The 22,104-nt window shown below is 35.6% G+C and overlaps 1 protein-coding gene across 1 annotated transcript; it reads right to left on the bottom strand.

The window, feature by feature from the left end:
- Positions 1–11,117: 11,117 nt before the first annotated feature.
- LOC131856357 (uncharacterized) lies at positions 11,118–12,127 on the bottom strand. The gene is made up of 2 exons (XM_059208117.1): positions 11,905–12,127; positions 11,118–11,584 (listed from the first exon to the last, which is right to left on the bottom strand). The coding sequence occupies exons 1-2, from the start codon at positions 12,125–12,127 to the stop codon at positions 11,118–11,120; spliced, it is 690 nt and encodes a 229-aa protein (XP_059064100.1).
- Between the last annotated feature and the right edge of the window lie 9,977 nt (positions 12,128–22,104).

Genomic DNA, 22,104 nt, shown 5'->3' with positions numbered 1-22,104 from the left:
TCCTTGATGGTTCCCTCAATAGTTCAATTGAGCCTATTCCGCCCTTTGACAGCATCAATGATGAGCTTAGAGTCATCCTCAATGTCCATAATCTCGATTCCCATGGTAAGCCCGATTAGAGGAATGCTCATTCAGGTTGCCCACATAAGAGGCAACAAGGGCCCCCAATTGGGTTCTGATAACCCCTCCACCAGCAGCCAGACCCCCCTGGAAGCCCCATCAAAGTTGAGTTTGAAATGTGTGGCCAGAGGGGACCAGACATTGCTTTGCCTTAGGAGTCTCTTAGAGAAGTACAAGAGCGAATGAGGGGGGATGTTCCAACATCTAGAAATTTCCCTATCCCAGGTAGAGGGAGGTTTTGAGGCCAGTCGGGTTTTAGAAAAAGAGATATTCTCAAGAATCAATAGGAATTGAGCAAACACATTTTCAACAAAAGCCTTTTTTTCCCTGAATATCCTGTCATTCCTTTCCTTCCAGATACTCTAGCTCACATGAGGGGGGGTCTTCTTCCATAGTTGTTGGATAAGGAGGTTGGACGAGGGGCCTCGAAACTCCTGGGACAACTTAACAAGTTGTCATTCATAACCCAACAGACATTGAGCTTGTTGTAGACCATCCCACAGAGCTCCTGAGCAAAGACACAATGGAGGAAGAGATGAGCAAGAATTTCGTCATCTTTTTTTGGAAAGGATGCATCTATTAGGTAATTGGAATCCCTGCTTGACCAAATTGTCTTGGGTCAAAATTTTGTTGACGAGAGCAATCCACCAAAAGAAATTGACCTTGGGGATGAGTTGGGGATTCCAGACCTCTTTCTAGATAGAGGTGTTATCAGGTTCTCTTAGCAAGCTGTTGTAGGAAGTTCTGATAGAGAAGTCCCCATAAGGGTCCCACTTCCAAATGAATCTATCTTCCTTAGGAAAAATGGGAAGAAAGGTGCCAGCCAAGAGCTTTTGGAGCTCTCTAGCAGAAGGGAGGAGGAAGGGCTGATCAATGCAGCAGTCCTCCAAAGCCCTCCAAATGTTGTTGATGAAATAATCACTGATCCTTTCTCCAAAGAAATGTTTGGCAGCATCCTGGAGCCTTCTACGGGAGGGGGATGAAAAGGTAAGGGGAGAGAGAATCCCCTTCTCGTAGACCTTTGGAGGCCCTGAACTTCTCTAGGGGGCTCCCATTGAGATGCACAAAGTAGGTGACCGTAGATATGCATTCCCCAATAAGTTTAATGAGTTTATCTGAAAACCCCATTATCTTTAGAACTTTGAAGAGAAAGTTTGAGTTGACTCTATCATAAGCCTTAGAGATATCAAGCTTGAGCACCATCCCCGGCTGATGGCCACTTATCCATGGAATGAATTATCTCATGAGTAGAGATGGCCGCATCAAGAATATGTCTATCGGGGATAAATATTTTTTGGGTAGGGCTAATCAGAGAATCGAGGAAAGGTTTGAGCCTATTAACAAGAACTTTGTTGAAGATTTTATAAATAGTGTTGCAGAGATTGTTAGGGAAGATGTCCTTGAGACTGGTCGCCTCCTGGACTTTAGGGATAAGGGAAATGAAGGTGTTATTGAGCTTGTTGAGAAGCCTTCCAGATCTGAAAAAATCCTGAGTGGCCAGAGTAACATCAAGGCCCACCACATCCCAAAAATCTTGGAAAAAGGTGGGGGGAAACCATCAGGTTCTGGGGCTTTGAAGGAACCCATAGCAAAAATAGAGGACTTGACTTCCTCCTTGGAAACATGGGCAAAAACGAGGTTGTTGTCTTCCACCAAGAGGGGTGGTGGGAGGTAGTTGAGAAGATCCTCCCCAGCAAGGGCCCCAGAGTCACCATCCTCCCTAAACAAAGTGGCAAAATAGTTAGTAGTCAGTCTGCCCAAACTATCCTCATCATTGACCTCTTGATTGTTATCATCCAAGAGGGAGGAGATATGGTTTCTTCGCTTGTGGATAATAGTAGATCTATGAAAGAAAGTTGTATTCTTATCACCCTCTTTGTGCCATTGTACCTGAGATTTTTGTTTCCGGTAGACTTCTTCTTTGTGGAAGTTCCCCTTCCATTTTCTGCGGAGAGAGGCCTCCTCCATATGAGTAGCTTCAAGGAAGTCACCTTGATCAATGCTCTCTTGGATAAGTGTCAGTTTACTATTGAGATCCTTTTTTTCCCTGAAGATGTCCCCAAAGGTATATTTATTCCAACCCCGGACATTCCTTTTGATCAAATCTAGCTTCTAGGCAATCCAGAACATAGGTGTGCTAGGGATGCAGGTGCTCCACCATCTTTTGATGCAGTCCTTGAACTCTAGATGATAATTCCATATAATTTCATACCTAAAAGGGTGATTTTTCCTTACAGAATTCATGGTGTTCCAAAGGAGCAGGGGGTTGTGATCAAAAACCGTTCTGGGGAGGGCAGTGAGCTTCAAGGAGGGACCAATTCCCCAATTGCCCGAAATGAGAAATTTGTCAAGTTTGACCTGAATAAGATCCTTTCCCTTCCTAAGATTGGACCAAGTGAATTTTTGCCATGTTAGTTCCACATCCATTAATCCATTCCTACCAATGAAGTCGGTAAGATCAGTCATGCTGTCAGAGTACTCCGAGGGGATCAAAGGAGAGTTGAAATCACCCACGATCAACCAGTGGGCATTGGCATTATTTTCTATTAGAGCATTTATGTCATTCCAGAGATTCCGTCTACCTGATTTGACATTGGGGGCATATACATTAATGAGAAGGCACGAGTCCATCGAGGAAGAGAGTTTAGAGACCAAAAGGTTGGTAGAGGAGGAGAGAAGACTGCAAGAGAAATGGGAGGGGTCTGACATGGTAACCAAGCCACCAGAGACTCCAGTAGCATCACTGATAATGAACTTATCACCATGCCAAATTTTTCCAGCAACAAGGGAAAATGAAGACATAGACATCTTAACTTCTTGGAGGAGAAGGACCATAATTTTATTTTCAAAAATACAATTCTTAAGAGAATATTTCTTTTGGGGGTTGTTGAGCCCCTCATATTCCATGAGAGGACTTTCATTTCTTATCTTTTATGGATGTCTCCATGGTCCACTACCTACCATTGGCAATATCCCTTGCTGCTTCCTTTTGTCTCAATAATCTCTGTGATGACCTACCCACTTTAAGGTCTGTCCCCACAACAGACTTTACATTCTTGGTTTTGCGTCTCTGAGTAATCTAGCCCTCATCAACAAGAGTCTTGCAACCGCTGGATGATGCACCAGGTGCACCAGGAGAGGGGATGCCCTGGTGTGGAGTGGGATGAGTTAACACTGTCGGGGAACAAGTCATCTCTAGGGCAAGAATGGGGCCCCTCGCAATCTCACCATCTTCCAGTTGATCAACAGGTGAAATTGAGCTAGCCAACGGGGAGATGCACTATTTCTTCAAGTCCAATTTAGAGGCCTCGTCCATATTCTTTGTAGGCGATTTGAGAAGGTTGATAATACTCTCAGCAAATGGGTACTCTTCCATAACTGAGTCCTCAACTGCACGGGAAGGCAGATCCAGGCCAGAAGGAGGAGCCACAACATGTCCCACAATCGGGCCTTTATGCTTGGGAGGAATATTTGGCATAGGGCTTTCATCCAGGGTCGGGTCCTTAAGCTTAAGAGGCACGAGAGTCGTGATAACTCAATGATGAACAATAAGTACCAAACCGGTACTGAGAGGGGGGGTGAATCAGTAGTCACAGATTCTTTTCACAAACCTGTTTGACTGCAAACACTGCAAATGTCTGACAGACAGTAATACCAGTCTGAAGCAGAGTGCAACCGGTAAAGCTAAGAATGACTATGACAAGCATTAACCGGTTAATCACTTAACTTTCTACTCAACTAAATACTACACTTCAATTTCACCCTTATGCATGAATAGGTAATCTATCATCATAAATATAATAACAGCTAGCTCAGCATGATTTACCTTCAGACACAAATCACTTAAATCATCACATGAAAAATACTACACATGACACACAAATTTTTCACGTAGAAACCCAACTGCAAAAAACCACGGTGGGGATGAATACCCACAAGCTGCTTTTGAACTCTTTAGAAGTCCGCTTTGTTAGGAGCCTAGTCCGGTTAAAGACTGTTACAACAGGTTCTACTAGGAACCGATCCTGTTAGAGATCACCCAGTTAAGGGATGGCTAAATACCCAGTTAAGGGTTAAACCCTATTAGAGGTTACCTTGTTAGAGGATTTCAAGAACTCAATTAGTTTGAGTCACCCTGTTAAAGGATTTACAACAAGCTGATTAAAGCTACCCAGTTAAGGGATTTTCCAACTGTTGAAGTGGTTAAAGATCAACATGTATTACAATGATCTGATAATAGCACTCAATGCCTAATGTAGAACCGCTTAAGTTCCTTCCTTCTGCACACACACACACATTGCAAGATTCAATCCTCTTATCTCATTTGGTCTGGCAAGAATCACGTATCTCTGCACTTAGATACACACACACCATTTGCCAACAACCTTAGAAAGAAACACAACATCGACCTTATAAGAAATAGATAGGTCGGAAGCATAAACCCTAAACCCTAAAACATTTAGGTTAAGTAATTCAAATGGTCCAATCTTGACCATTGAACACATTGCATTGAATCTCATTCTCCATCATTCATTCTTCATCGCTTTCATGGTGGCTTGTAACCCATCACGCGTTCTCCACTGTTTATAGAGACTTCGCACATTCCCGAGGTAGATAGGATCAATCTCCTTCATGCAAGATCCTTCAAGCGCTCAAGGAGACATGGCAACACGATCTAATCTTCACTACAATTCTAACTCATCATACAATGTCATTGGTTGAATCACACAGGCTTGGAACACTTCAACCGGAAACCCTTAAGCTAAGACTACCAATCGATTAGTCATATCATGTTAAGTCTTCATAGAGAACATTACATATGCCAGTTCACATTTCATCATACCGGTTCTCTTGGACAAACATACCACTTCACCTATTGCACAATATACCGGTTTATCACATTGTACCGGTTCATATTTCAGCATATTGCCGGTTCACTCTCCAACATATTGACATCAATGACAACATAATATTATCATGTCAACATACTCAGCACAAATGCCAACAAGCCGGAGCATTTCATTGAGAAATAATATGCCCCTCTTTTCGACATTTTTGGCAGAGAAGGGTGGCATTCTCAGAAACAAGGGCCTGAGTCCAACTTCCTTGCTTGGATTTGAGGGTTATGAAGTTGCGGAGATTCATGCTTACAGTAGCTTGAACATAGAAATGTGCATAGACCAAGCGCAATTTGGTTCTAGTAATATCATTGACACCAACAAAATGACCAAAGGAATTCCCAATCCATTTAAAGATGGAGTCATCCCAGTATTCAAGGGGGGGCCCCAGGAGCCGAACCCAAACCAGAGCAGTTTTCTGTAAATCAACCGTTGGGTCAAAACTAGCCTTCCATCGACAAAGGAAAAGATTGTTTTGACCATAGGACCAGCAGCCAGAAAGGACAAGAGAGACATCCTCCTCAGCACTAAATTTGAAGAGGAAGAGGGCTCCAGTCATGGCGCTAACAGAGACACTCCCTTCCAGTTTCCATTTGTCCTTGACCCATTTTCTAACCATCTCCACCATGGGGCGCAGGGAGAAATTTTTTCCCACTAGAGTATTAGCCATGTTGTGCAAAATGCGGTCAAGAACAATGTTAGGGAGCTCTAAAGACGTTCCCTCCTCAGTTTGGGAGTAGAAGAGGATGATGTTGGGGTCCATAGTCTTAGTGTTTCTAGCCAACACGTTTTTCCAGCCTTTGAGATTCGTGTTATCAGTAGGAGGTTCAATGATATTTTGTTGATCATGTTACAACCGACACATGGGGTATAGGATCAGAAACCACGGGGGTGACATGAGAGCTCCCTAAATTAGAACCGTCAAGTTGAATCACAGTCTGAGTGGAAGGAGAATCGACTGTGGGACCAGGAGGGGATGTGACACACATTGTCAGCATTGCATAATTCAAAGAGGGGTCCGTAGTGATCCCCACCAGCAGAGTCCACCATGAACGACAAGAGTTTGAAATTTGAAACTTGCAGAGCGGGAACGATAGAGGAACAATCTCTCTAGAATTAATATGTTAATGAGTGGTCTTAGTTGTGCTAATGATTTCTCTTCTTAAATTGTTAAAAGATAAATCATTTTTATTTTATTTAAAAATTGTTTTATTATCTCAAAAAATAGGGGAAATCAAAATAGTAAATATTAATAAGAGTCTTGTACTTTCCATAGTCCATCATGTTACATTTTTTTTCTTCTAATTTAAACTCTGTGAAACTAGAAGAGAAAATTGCAAGTAAATATTAATAATTAAATGAAGACATACAAAAAAAAAGAAATAAAAATATTAAAAAATCACAAGAAGTCATTTTGTAGGTGTAAAAAATAATAATCATAAAATATAAAAAAATTTACTTGACAAATAAAAAATTTATAATAAAAACTTATGTAGTAGCAAGAAAATAACTTGAGAAGATAAAAATAATGGTCTCTTAATGTTTTTTTCATTTTCAATTGAATGCAAATTATAACAATTGCCACTAGTGGTAAGTACTTGCCTTTTAAAATTTGTAATTAATTATAACTACAACTGTAAATTTAATTCTAATCATGATTTACTAAATTCAATATATTTCAATTAAGTATTTTTTATAACTAGATTTTTAATTAATTTATATAATTGTGATTGTAATAATAAATGTAATGTAAACTTGATTGTTAATTATAATAATTTTAAAATATTAAAAATAATTTATAATTAATTTTAATTTTATTCTTTTTTTTTATGGATAAGAGGTCGAAGTCAGAAATTTATTATTTAAAAAGTTTTAAAGTACATCTCCGTTTAGTGCGGGCACCAATAGGAAAAAACAGAGTAAAGAAAACGTCTGGTCTTGCCTAGGACCAATAAGGTCCAGTAAATCAAGTTTACAAATCCTGCTTTAGTCATGCAGGGCAGTGACAAATGAGGTCTAATCCTCATTTACATAATTAAATATTACATTTGCAAGCCCTTTGCTTATCATCAACCATATTTTCCTTTTATGGTCCGAGTGCAATATTTTACATGGTTCACCTCTTACAAGGCCTATTACAACTTTAATATTACAAAATGATACATCATCCTCCACAATAGAAGGGGATCCTGTCATTTCAAAACTCCCATTCAACCATTCCAAGAAAAATCATTTCATTATAAAATATCATTCTAATTGCAAGTCATTATAAATATCATTTAAAATTGTCATATCTTCTTCCATTGTGATATCAAAACCTTGAGCATTGCCCCAAATGCATATGACACAATTGAAATGATATGTTGTCACATATCTTGTAGATGAGTATATAGCATTCATAGTTATTTGTCAAACAATTGTTTCTTCTTTGTCAAGTCTTGTATAGGTACGACACCATTAAACTAATGCAATTCCCTACTTTTAACAATTGTTAAGTACATAATGTCAAGGATAAGAAAACAAATTTAATAATGAAACTCTTATTTTAATTTTCAATGTCATAAACTAGATATAGAGTTGAAATTTGAGCCTTGAATTAATATTGGGATAAGATGTTTTTGCAAGTTATGTAACTTAATCAATCAAACAGAATATGATTGATTGGTATATTGAGTTCAATTAGTTGACTATATTGAGCACTATAGTTACCCTACTAAAATGACAAATAAATAATTTTTATAAGCATTTTATGTTTAAATATTAATTTTAGAAGTTTTATTCAGATATCTTGAATACATCTAATTTGATAGATGCCAAGAGATATCACTCTCCATGAGGTGCCTAATTTGGATTTGCTACGTAAGTTAGATAGGCATCTCATATCTCTTTGTTGTCTTTTACCTAGATGTAGTAGATACCTAAAATTGACTCTCATTTTTTATGTTATCATCAATTTCCTCTATATTGCCACTTTTTAAATTAATTGAATAAGTTATATCTATTCAATTAGTTATTCTAATCTTTTTGTCTATATTAATTAATAATTTTAATTATTGAACTGATTAGTCAAATTCTTTCTCTAGCATCAATTGGCTAATCAAGCAATATTGGTGTTCACTCTATAAGACATGTTATTCTTTTGCACCTTTAGAAAATCAAATGACTTTTATTTTATCAGTGAAGAATGGTCCCAAACCAAGTTTCCTAAGGATCAAATCTTGTTGAGCATAAGACTTTCAACACCATAAAGGATGATGCCAATATTATGCCTTGGGAAACTTGGGCAAAATAAATACCCTTCAATTCTTGACTCTTAATCATAAAATTATCAAACTTAAACTCATATTCCTTGTCAATAGGACCCTTGGTTTGTTGTTGAAGTTGAAAGGTTCATAATGAATCCACTAAGGATCAAGCCTTGCTAAGTGCAACACTCCGACATCCTAAAGATGAGGTTGGGATCATGCCTTGACTCTTAACTAAAAAATAAATCTACAAAATTAAAAAAAAATTGTGCATTCTTCTAATAATAAACATCCCTATAAAACTTGCTCTATTTCGCCACGTGTCCACACACCAAACCGTTACCATGCATTTCGATATCGGTATTTTATTTTCCACACACGCATAAGAAACCACATTCACGTACATGAGCAACTGATGACGTAAGCGCGCCCTGATCCTACGTGTAAGGGTGATCCATGACACACGTGGACGCGCTTTCATTTATTAGTTTGTTATTGTCAGGAAAACGTGGTTTGTGGCGTGAGTCCCGAGGAGAGTAGGGGCAAGTTGTACTGAAGGTGGGGCCCGCACGTGGGTGTAGTAAAGCAGAGCAGGCAGAGTAACTTGACTTTGAGCGGTGGGTTCCATGCGTTATGCGATAAGAGGAAGGTTTTTCGCTTTATCGCGTATTTCTAGCACTTGTGGAGCCAACCTAATCACGTAGGTTGGTGACGTGAAGTGGGGCCCATGGAATTCAAAGGGTCTCCCGTGCCTACGTGGGGTGGGCCCCTCCAATTAGACGCTCTGTTTACGTCACAAGTTACGAGAGTGCAAAAATTGAAAATAACTATAACTAGAAAGGCTTGGATTTTGGAGCTAGAATATCTAGATGCCCCGGTCAATAACACGATTTTTTCAAAAATTACAGATCGTTGATTGTGATCAGCAAATTTAGTTACACTTTTGATTTTTCGATTTTTTTTGGAAAAGTCAATAACACGATTTTTATAACCCATTTTTGGAACCAGTTTAGCTGCGTCCCAGCCTGCACCCCGCAAGGGATTTGGGGAGGGGGTCCCAAGCCCCAGGGCTGCAGGGGCCATCCCATCCTCCCGGATATCCTCCCGTATTCCGACGGTAGACGACACAGCTCCTAGGCAGCGAGTTTGCTTTCCTCGACATCTTCCCCTCCTCGACGGGCATTCAAATGGCATGAAAAACACATGAAATTTTTTGAGGTTCGTACAAGAGGATGGTAGAAGATTAATAGCGGGTCTATGGGGCCAGGAAGTAGGGGCATATATCATGCTCCAGAAGTGACGTAGCTATTCTGGCTCTAAAATGGGGTTATAAAACTTGTGTGATTGACTTTTACGAAAAATCACAATCGTTGCTTGCACAATCAACGGTGTGCAAGGTTTGTGTTATTGACTTTTCGTGGTACAACAGTGTCGTTTTGGAGCCAGAATAGCTATAGGCACAAGGACCATCCCCATCCTTTTTTTTAATTTAAAAAAACGGAGTTAAACTATTACAATAAATTTATAATTAAATTAATACAATTTAAATTTAAAAAAAATTAAAAAAAATAAAAATAATATCATATTAAATTTAATTACATTTATAATGATTAAATTTAAAATAAATAAAATTAATACAATTTAAATTTGAAGTAAATTAAAAGAATTAAAATAATATAATATTAAATTTAATTAAAATGAATAAAAATATAAAATAAAATATTTTTAAAATTAATATAATATTTTTGTTTTGCTAGGTAAAAGGCCGTAGCCAAAGTATTTTATTAAATATAAAAAATAAATACACCTCCGTTCAGTGCAGGTACCGGTAGGAAATAACATAGTCAAGAAAACCTTTGGTCTTGCTCGGGACCTAGAAGGTCCAGAATCTTAGAAGTAGATACAAAATGACCACATAGTCGAGCATTACTACTATTCCCCCCAATATACAAGTGGCCTGATACATTTAGGCCTTACAAATCAATAATTTCCCAATCCACAGATACCCAATCCTAGAATACAATAATCCCAACTATATGAACCAATTTCACTTTCCAACAATAACAATTCCTTTCTTTCTCTTCGTCGGTCTTCCTTTACTGCATCTGCATACTTCATGTCTGCAAACATAAATAACAACCTTTCTGGGCCAAATTATTAGTTTAGTTCATAATCATATAGTTTATTCACCAATTATCTATCTTAAATGAACATCTCAATTCTGATAGCTGAACCTCATAAAAACATTCTATGAGATGTCACAAGTCCATAAATGCTTTCAACTGTAATTAACCACTACATAAAAACTAACCATCGATCATCCCTTATCAGAAATTGAAAAGCAAAAATATTTCTAACTAACTTACATGTTCTTACTTAGTCATAAAAGGTTGATAAGTGAAAATCATTCCCAATATTGAACCATTATAAATAGAAAGAAAACCAATCCAGCCAGGCCTAGAGGCTGCTAAAGCACTAAACCCTTTTGCAAAGACCAAAGAAACAAGCCTCAACAAGCTCCTAATATTTGGATATCTATGTCTGTAACTAGCGTTGTTCCCTGACTAGATACCGACAAAGATTCCTTTGTCTGCATTTAGACATGAAACAATCTACTCCTAGCCATAAATAGCCAAATATCCCAAGAGATCCATAGCAAACAGAACAGGAAGATTTCCTCAATATCTTGATATTTAAAAAACTATCTACCAAAAAACTTAAAAGCCTAAAACTTCATGTATATGTCTATTGTTAACTATCGGCTTGACCAGTATAACCACCTCAAGCCATAGAAATGAACTTTCTTGTTTACTTTTAAAAATCTATGTCAATTGCCATCTCCTATTTTGGCAAGTCAATGACCATCCACACCTAAATTAGCTAGAGAGTCTGCACCAGAATTGCCTTCTCTATAAATATGATTAATCGTACAATGTTTAAATTTCCTTATTATTGTAAGTGCTCTATCCAAAAGGGGTTTGAGGTGCCAATTAGCTATATTCCCTATTCTTATAGCATTAATTGGTATTTGTGAGTCCCCTTCAATAGCCAGTTTCTTAATTCCCAATGTTGAACTATAAAGCAACCCTGCAGTAAGGGCCTCAAATTCTGCAATATTGTTAGATGTCTTTCCAATTGGTTTAGCTACTCTAGCACAAGTAGCACCACTCCAATGTCGCATAAGACACCCAATCCCAACTGAACCTGGATTACCTTGGGCTGCCCCATCGAATTTCAATTTGAACCATCCATATTCAGGCTTTTCCCATCTGCATTGAGCCCTGAGTTGCTTGGTAGTATTACCCCCAGCTCCGAATTGAACTGGGATAATTAAGCCAAACAAATTCTTCCTCATATTATTGTCCCATGTAGAAAATTCTCTCCCCTTAAGATTATCCTTATGAAGCCTATTGTTTGTGACTTCCACTATACTTGCCTCTATCTTATTGCTTAACTGTTGTGGATCTATTCTCTTATTTTTAAAAATTCTTCTATTACGTTCCTTCCATAGTTCCCAAGCCAATATTGAGGGGGGAAATATTCCACAAATCTATGAACAAACTTGTCCTATGCATAGATGGCCATCCCTTAATAATAGAGAAAAAAATTGTCAGGTATGACCGTAGTCCATTGTAACTTACCTATTAAGTCTTTCCAACATTCAACTGCATATGGACAATTAAGTAGTAAGTGATCTACCGTTTCTTCATTTTCTTCACATGAAGAGCATCTAGAGGGATCCCTAAAACCAATCTTCTGAAACCAGTTTGTTGTCAAATCTTTTTTCTGTAAAGCTGCCCATAGAAACATCCCTGCTTTGGGCAAGCAAACTTTGTCCCAGCAAAGATGAGTAGGAATGTTCATCTTTTGCCAATTGAGAGACTCTATAATACTAGCATAACCGTCCTTAGCCTTATATGATCCTGTGCTGGAGCCTGTTTAGACAAGCCTATCTTCCCCTTCTCTAATCGTGATTTTCCTATTGGCTAGTACTTGAGCGAACTCATTTTGTTCATCTATAGTTAATGGGGTACCAGACGTACTTTTCCATTCCCATCCCCAAGCAAGTCCCTCACTAGAAACCTTGATGTAATCTTTAAGTTTAGTTCCCCATAGATTTGTCAATACTTCCTTAATTCTAAGGCTTAAATTCATCTTATCTAATGCTACATAACCTCCCCATGAATCACCCAAAATCTCGCCCAGTTTCCATTGGCAACATCCCAAGTTATCCTAGCGAAGATAAGTTGTCTGCAGTTCATCATGAAGTTCCAAATCCTAGAACTCTGAGGCGGGAAAGGGCCCTGAAGATGCAACTTGGATCCAAATTCGAGAGATACTTATGTTGCAAAATCCTAGCCCATTTCTTCTCGGGGTTTTGATACAAGCTCCATACAAGCTTTTCTCCTAGGGCCTTCCCCTGCCAATCCAATTTTTTTATTCCAACTCCACCCATTTCTCTAGGTTTGCATATTTTATCCCAGCTAATTGTTTCCATCTTCTTCTGGTCATTTGGACCCTGCCAGTAGAATTTTTTTAAGAGCTTTTCTATTTTGTCTTTTGCTCCTTGAGCCAATGGTAAACATGACAATTGATAAATTGGGATACTACTCGATACCGCCTTGATCATAGTTTCTCTACCTACATTTGAAAGCCATATGCCTTTCCACGAGCTCACTCTTTGTTTTCTCCTTGACCGGTTCCCATAGCTTATTTACTCTAACCGCTCTATCCACCGGGAGACCTAAATATTTGCAGGGGAAAATCCCTTTTTAAATCTTAATAATCTACATATTGTTTCTACTTCAGCCTCTCTTGTATTAATGAAATATATCTCTGATTTATGCTCATTGACTCCTTGACTCGATGCTCTAGTGTAATTTAGCATAATATCCTGGAATTGTTTTGCTTTTGCTAAGGAACTTTTCCCAAATAACATTTTGTCATTTGGAAACTGTTAGTGAGTCACATTATCAATTCCTTCAGTAACTTTAATACCTTTGATAAGCCCTTCATTAAGTGCAGCCTGAACTGATTAGCCAAATGCTTCTGCCATTATTATGAATAAGAAGGGAGATAGAGGATCCCCTTACCTTAAGCCTCTAGAAATACCAAAGTACCCTTCAGGGGAACCATTAACTAATATAGACATCCTAGGGCTAGAGATGCAACTAAAAATGAGATTAATGATGGGCTTAGCAAAGCCAAATGACTCCAAACATTTACATAGGAACCTCCAGTCCACCTTATCATATGCCTTTCTAATATCTAACTTAACCAACATACTAGGTTCTTTATTCTTTTGGGCTGAGTGTACTACCTCCTGTGCTATGATGACTCCATCCAGTATAGATCTTCCAGGAGCAAAACCTGTTTGTTCCTCAGAAATGATATTGGGCAAGATTGTTTTAATTCTGTTAGCTAAGGCTTTGGACAAAATTTTACGCAGGGTATTGCACAGGGAGATTGGTCTAAACTCATCCAGTTCTTCTGCATTTTCTTTTTTAGGAATCAGAGCTATAAAGGTATTATTGATCTCATTTAATATTTAACCCGAATTCCTCATACTCTCTATTGCCTCCCAAATTTATTTTCCCATGAAGGGCCAACATAATTGAAAGAAGCATGCTGGAAATCCATCAGGGCCTGGTGCCTTTTTTGGATGTAGTTGAAAAGTTGCATTTTTTATTTCTTCTATGGTGAACTTACTTTTAAGCATCTTATTATCCTCTTCTGTTATTAGTTGATGGATATTTCTTAAGATTCGAATCTGGGCTCCTAAATTTGAATGACCCCAATTATTTAGAATATTCCAAAAATATTCTACAATTCCCTCTTTAATACAAGTTGGATCCTCAATAATGTTCCCATTCCTGATTTGATTTTATAGATTTTGTTAACGTTCCTTCTAATCTTAGTGCTATTGTGGAAAATTTTGGTATAATTATCTCCTTCATTTAACCATTGTTCTCTAGATTTTTGCTTCCAAAAAATCTCCTCTTTTGTTAAGATAAAATTAATATAATATTAATAAATTATAAAGATTAAATTTAAAATAAATTTATAATACTAAGCAAACTTAATCATATTACTGACATGTTTTTTAATTTAAATTTTATGACTAGAAATATAAGGTGGTAAATGAATGCCTATTTAATTTTGCAGTAGATTGTCATGTACCGAAAAATATTGCGAAAAAAAATAAAGAGGATGTATTTTCAGTTTTCTCAACACTATAAACGAAATTGTTGGAATACTCTCAATAAATATTACCAATGTATTTACTTTTGTGAAAATTTAATGCTTATTAGTTTTTATTTTTTCAAACATCTGCAGAGCAAAATTTGATTTTTGTAAATGTACTTTCCTATGGTTGTCATTTTCTTTAATTATAGTAAAATTTATAGATTTTCCATTAAATTATATTTTACTTATATTAAAAACATATTGACAATCACATCATTCAAGACCTCTCTAAAATGGATGTCATCTCAATTTACACAATTATTTGGATCTATAAACGATGTTCATTTTTGACCACTAATAGGACTTGTATCACCTTCCCCATAGGTAGCAAAAATATCAAAAGTATAGGTGCCCCTACGAGCTCCATAGTAGGCTCTTTTTCTATTATCAAATCCTACATAAATGAAAGCAAGTAAATAAGACATACCATATTGACTTAGGCTCAATTAGACCTTGTTGTATGCACTATTATAATTTGCATACACAATTGACATGTTGGTATGTGATTGAGCTTGATTGTTCACTCTTGTAACACATCTAAGTTTATCTTGATCTTCAATGGATCCTTTAAATACATTTTTATTAGTAGGAAACCTGTGATTGACATTTCTTCTTCTAACATATATGTTGGTCCTCCTTGAATTAATATCTGCAATTATTTTTAGTCAGGTTACTATATTCAAAGACTAAAGACCAATCAGTAGGAGGGTTCTTGATTTAAGGGATGAAAAGGTCATCTTGTTGATTCAAAATGGAAAGTTGTTGAATCTCAAGTATTACAGATTAAAAAAACATTGTTCTATTAGCAATAGAGGATTAAAAACAATCTCCCCCTCTCAATCTATCTCTTTGCATCTCTCCCTCTCTCACTCCCTCCCTATGCCCCATCTATCTTTCTATCTCTACCACTCTCTCCACTCTCTCCCTTTGTCTTCCCATATATCTCTATCTCTCCCTCTCTTTGCCTCACCCTCTATACCTTTATAGCTACTTCTCTTTATTTGTCTCTCTCTATATTTATTTTTCTCTATCTCTCCCTCTCCACTCTCTCTATATCTCATTATATCTATATCTCTCTATCACTATATCTCACATCTATATCTCTCTCCCTCTCCCTCTTCCTTCATATATAATTCTCTTTACCTCTCCCTCTTCATCTCCCTATCTCTTTATCTGTATCTTCCTCTACCTCTCTATCTCTCTATATCCATCTACCTAGCAACCTCATGTACAACATTATACAAAAAATTGACAACAAATTTTGCCACTTGATCTTCTACAACACTTCAGTGTACCCATTGCACACCAACATGTGATTGCTAGTTATAATATTATATTATTTTTATTTTATTTATTTTATAAATTTAATCATTATAATTTATTAATATTATATTAATTCTAATATATATATATTTATTCATTTTAATTAAATTTAATAAGATATTATTTTAATTTTTTAAATTTGCTTTAAATTTAAATTGTATTAATTTTATTTATTTTATAAATTTATTTTAAATTTAATCGTTATAATTTATTAATATTATCTTAATTTTAAAAATATTTTATTTTATATATTTATTCATTTTAATTAAATTTAATATTATATATTTTAATTTAATTAAAATGAAATAATATTCTGGCAACAAGCGACACATTTCCTAGGTAGCGGGGCTTCTTTCCTCGACATCTTCCCCTCCTCATCAAGCATTCAAACGACATAGAAATAGAGTCCAAGACGACATGGAAAACACATGAAATTTTCCCAAGGTCCGTACAAGAGGATGGTAGAAGATAGGGGGTATGTGGGGCCGAGGAAGTAGGAGCATATATCATGCTCCATAGTCAGTGCCTGTATCCTTAGCCGAAACAATGTAGGTAGTCTCACTCATTTCTCAAATCCATAATCAAACTGAAATTTTGTGCACCCAACCTCTCAATTCTTAATTTAAAAGAATAAGAAAAAATCTATTAATAAATTTCACATGTACTAATAGTAACTGACTTTTTAGTTCCTCTTGAAGTGACTTAGTCTAAGAGGTTGTGTCATTGAAGCGGATTTTTTTTTGGTAACTCAAATGTATCCTCGCATCTCTACCCAGTGACTCCCACCAAACCTTGCATGTCTTACTTTGAAGTGGCTTATTCTTATCAGCTATTTGTGACATATTTTTTTATTATGTTCTTCTCTTGTACAAATTATTTTATTACACAATATTTTAGCAAATCTTTCACTTATTTTGATGAGGGATTGCTAAATGCAATTCAAAATATTAATTAAAAATATATATTTTAAGAAATACTAACTCATTTCCATGGACTTAAAGAAAATTATGTGTCCTAATTAAAAATTAAATTAAAGATTTTGAGTCATCTCTTTAATATGTCATAGTGTAAAGCAATCTTTGAGAAAGAGTTGGCTAAAAACACTCAAACTTAATTTAGATATGGAATGCTAAAGGTTGATAATATTACAATAATGTCAATTAAATTAAAATTTATTTTTTTGATAAAATTTGAATAAAGAACATAATATATATATATATATATATATATATATTGAATTAGTAAGGGTTAAAATTGCATGCTTTGTACTTCTCTTTTTTCTTTTGGATTCACTTTGACTTATTTGTTTCAAATGCAATGACCAATATACAAATCACATATTCTTATCTAAAAGTTGACAATTAACTAGAACCTAACCCCCTCTTTTTCTCTCTCTCAAAATTTAAGAGTCTAGATTTGACTTGTAGATTTACTCATTCCTTATCCCAAACCAAATTTGCGATGTAGAAATAACTCCCAAATTTAAATATGAGGCTAAGTTGATTCCCTTCCTCCTAATTGTTACTTGTTGACTTAAGCACAAAATGTGTGATTTGCTTGCTAGAGTGTTGTATAAAAAGACAAACCCTAATTAATTTATAGGTATCCAAGATCCACAAGCTCTTATTAAACTATGTGTATCATCATCTAAAAAGAATCACAATTTATTTTTGCATCATTACTTGATATCAATGTCTCAACAACAAACCATGCATACTACATGGTCGCCTAATGCATATTTGATCATTTATCAAATTGTTGATTCAAAATAAAGGGTTTGAATAAGAAAAATATTCTCACATATAACAAAATTTTGAAGGTGTTCATCAACATCACTAGTATTCAAACACACATTTCCATGCATTAAGGACATATTCTAAGCACTTAAAAGCATGCAAAATGTTTCTACGATCAAAGGTTAAATATGTAGATTCAATTTAAATATTTGAAGGCATGAAGATTATTTTGTGATGTGAAGATGACCCTAAGAAAATGATAAAACATTCAATAATTTGTTAAAGCATACTAGAACCAAATTTGATCATAAAGCACCAATTTGAATCACTAAGAACAATCTTCAACAATGTACTCTATTGTCACAATCAAAGTTAAGTCCTTGACCATGATGTCTTCATCATTTTAAAATGATGTTTAGTCTTGTTACTATCTCAACCTATTGTTCTTGAGTTAATTTCTTGTCCTTGCTAGTATATTGGTTTATCCTAAATCCTTTGTAAAGAAAACTAAATTTTATTCTTTACATTTTGGTGAAACTAGAACATGAATCAAACACACAACGATCTTGCACAATTGATATGAATTATGCCACATCATTCATTTTTTTAGATAAATTTGGTATTTTACTTGGTAGACCATGAATAGAAGAATGTAAAACAATATCATCTATATTGCATTAGTGTATCAAACATGTTCATGATTGTAAAATAGTTAACATTAATAAAGATCCCTACAATCCTTTATTTGAATGGAGTCATCTAACTTTGGATATTTGGAGAAGATACCAAGTGAACCTCCATGTGAAATAATAATAATTTACATGTTATGTATTAAATATTAAAGGGAAAAATAATTGCACATGAAAATAAATTGATAAAACTTGTAAGATCTACAAAATCTATGTTAGGAAAGGTGTCTCAACCTTGAAATGATATGTATAATATGTATTGTTTGTGACAAGTTGTCTCAAAGACTCCCGATTTGGAGTCAAAGGCTCCTTCCATGGGTGGATAGGGTGTGGTGGTGGGTAGCCAGCCCATTTTTTTGGGGTCTTTTAGTTGTCATTTTGGATGTTTTCACATTGTTTTCTTGGCCCATTGTTGATAATATGTTATAGTAAAGAATATACAATTTTCTAAATAAAATATAAGCTAATTAATTAAATGAAACCAATCAACTAATGCTTAACCTATATTGCAAATCTAGGATTGGATGATGAAATAAAGTCATATATCATATTTGACCTAAGTGGGCTACTTGAATCATTAATTTTTTTAATGTTTATTTTTTGTTAATTATAGCAATCAAACTATTAGGAATTTGAATACAAATGTAAATTAGAAATATTTGTGAGATTCTTTGTATAAATCCTAAATCTATTTTTTTAAATAAAGAATTAATTCCTTATTTTAAAAAATTATCACAATTTTTCTTATATTTTATAATACATTTTTATGAGTACACACCAAATGATTATAAACTTTCTCCAAAATATATCAATAATTTTTCACATCTATACATATATAATTATATTTATGTCAGCTAAATTATTATTATTATTATTGAAGAAGTTGAGAAATGCAACTTTAGAGATCCCAAGAACACCTGCAAGCAAAATACCTGTCACAAGAGAAGAATGGAGGCAAAAAAACAATAATGGCTTTGAAGAAAAAGATTATCATTCAGAGAGGGAATGCATTAAAAAGTACAATACAATCCTTATAAAAGGAGAATATGCAACCCTGAAGAAACTTCAAAGGGATAAAGTGTATTTAATAAACAATATTATTAAATGCCTAATTTCAGCTTAAGCATATAGAATAATAGACTAATAATTAAATAAATAATTATTAGCTAATACATGATAATTCTAACACCCCCCTTAAGATGAACTTAGGGAGTAGCTAAAAATAACTAAGGACTAAAAAATGAATGAAAAACAAAATGGGTCCCGACAACAAGGCCTGATGAGGTACCCAAGTACAATGAAATCTTTGTAAGATGAAGAAAAGGATAAAACCCTGTGGGAACAAAACTCCACTCCAAGAAGAGATGAAAGCTCAAGTGAAGGACTAAGAAGCCTCCAAACAAGAGTGTTCCAAAAGATAGGAACAAAAGATGAGCAATAAGAATCACTGAAGCATGAATAAGCTACAAACATTGTTATTGAATGACTACTATGATGCAGAAATAAGAACCTCCTCTGAAACAAAAGATGATCAAGCTCAAGAAGACATGAATTTGCATGAGTGCCCTCAAATAACACTACTCGAATCAGATGGAAAACAAAGGCAAACAATTGGACTCGAAGATACAGATGGCAAAAATACCAAAGTTTGAAGAGCTGAACAATAGAAGATGGAAGGTTGCCTCCAAAAAAAGGAATGAAAGAGTGTCCATATGGTAAATGATCCATCTCACTGAAATGCATAGGTAACTAGCCACTACATCTGCCTAGTACATAGGAATAAATACTAAATACATAGCTCACTCCAATGAGCCAAGGAAGCATTAGAACCAACAACCAACAAGAGAAACCCCCCCATAATGCTGACAAGGGAGAGGTGACAGGTACACTGAAACCGAATGGCAAGAAAAATTGCATGATGAAGAACCAGGAACATCAAGAGTGCAGCAGAAAGTACAAACACATATAAAGTCTTGTGTCGTGGAAGGAACAATCACTTGACACACATCATGAGGCTAATATCGTGGAAGGAACACTCACATGACAAAGGTAGATGGAAAACAAAGGAAAACATCAAACCCCCATGGTGCTTTATAATGGAGTGCGAGTACAATAAGGCACAAAATGTGCAAGATCCCAAGCATGCAAGGCATAGTGGCACTTTATCTCAGTGCGTTTACAAAAAAGAGAATGCTTACAATGAAGGCTCAAAATGTCAAAAAAAGACACAAGACTGGAAATACATGAAGAAAAGCCAACAACAAGTCATCCCACCCAAACAAGAAGTTTCCAAGAGCTCAAATGTCCAAGTAATTCATGAGAGTTTGAAAACACAAAAAAATGAATAAAATATACCTGGAGTAAAATCTTGAAAAAGTACATGGGTGGCTATGAAGAGCTTTGAAACACCGTCCCAACTCTGCTAGAATCATGAAAAAATAGAGAAACTGGTGAAAATATATGAGCTCGGGACTGAAAACAACACCTCTGACTTCAAATGGTTGTAAAATGTGTCGTGTGTGTGAAGTAGGGTACCTGCAGCTGCAATACAAACACTCAATAGATCATTACAAGCATGGTTAGAAAATTGAAATCAAACGAAAGATAAACCATGACAAAGCGACCTATCACCTCCTAAGAGATGTGAGTGTGGATTTTCTCTCAAATCTGGATAAGCAATCCCAATGACTTGACTACACCTAGACAAAGGATTTAAAATGATATGATATGCAAGCTAGATGAGATTGATTATGCTAGATTGATCCAAGAGGATAATTAAGCTAATGATATGCATGATTAAGCTATGATGATGATGCAACTAAGCTAGAATAGAGATTGATTAAGCTACATGATTCAACAATTATTCTAGAAAATGATCAAATTAAGCTAGATCTAAGATGCAATTGCCTATAATAACAATGATTAAATGATATGCTATAATGGATATGCCTATAGTAACAATGCTTAAATTGATATGAGATCGGATCCTTTGTGCTCCCAAATGAGGGATACTTATAGGATTTCCAAGGCCAAAGCTGAGGTGGTAGGAATCAACGGCCAAGATTGAATATGAAGATATCAAGGGTTGATATTGGAGGAGGTTGGAGAAGAGGTTAGAGGGAGGGACGCTTGTTATCTATGTGGTGACAAGTGTCAAGGAATCTTGATCACAAGAGGACAAGTGTCAAGGAATCTTGCTCAGAAGAGGACAAGTGTCTAAGGGAGGAGACATGTGGCAAAAGTGTCATGTGTCTCAAGGGGAGAATATCCAACCCATAGGAGGTTAGGATAAGGAGGTTAGGATGGGGTTAGTTAGACCCTAGGATTAGATAGAATGGGTTAGGTTAGAGGGTCGTTAGGTTAGGTGGTTAGAAGTTAGGAGCCATGTGCTCATTTGAATTTAGAAATTCAAATAATTGGAAAATGGTAATTAATCTCAACAAACTTGAGTTTGTTAATTTTAATTAGGGATTAGAAGAATTGATTCAGATTGGGGGGAGGATTAATTAATCAAAAGGAATATGAAATGAACTATATAAATAAATCATGTAGATTTATTTACTAGCAGATGAATAGAGAAATTAATCAAATTGCTTGTGAATTCAATTAATTGGGAAGGGGGATTAAACAAATAACTGCATCTTTAATTAACTATCTTCAGACCATTTTTAGGTGTATACATTTTGCCCCTCTTTGAAGCGATGTGTGATGACGCATTGGTTCAAAGAAAACTTGTTTGATGATGTTGTTGATATTGGTTTGATAGGATGCCCCAACCATTGATTGCTAAATTGTGATACAATGATGCCCCCTTGAGAGATCAATTGAGATAATTGACCTTTGGAGT

The sequence above is a fragment of the Cryptomeria japonica genome, chromosome 1, assembly GCF_030272615.1.
Source record: "Cryptomeria japonica chromosome 1, Sugi_1.0, whole genome shotgun sequence".
Lineage (NCBI taxonomy): Eukaryota > Viridiplantae > Streptophyta > Pinopsida > Cupressales > Cupressaceae > Cryptomeria > Cryptomeria japonica.
This window is presented reverse-complemented; position numbering and strand designations above follow the sequence as displayed.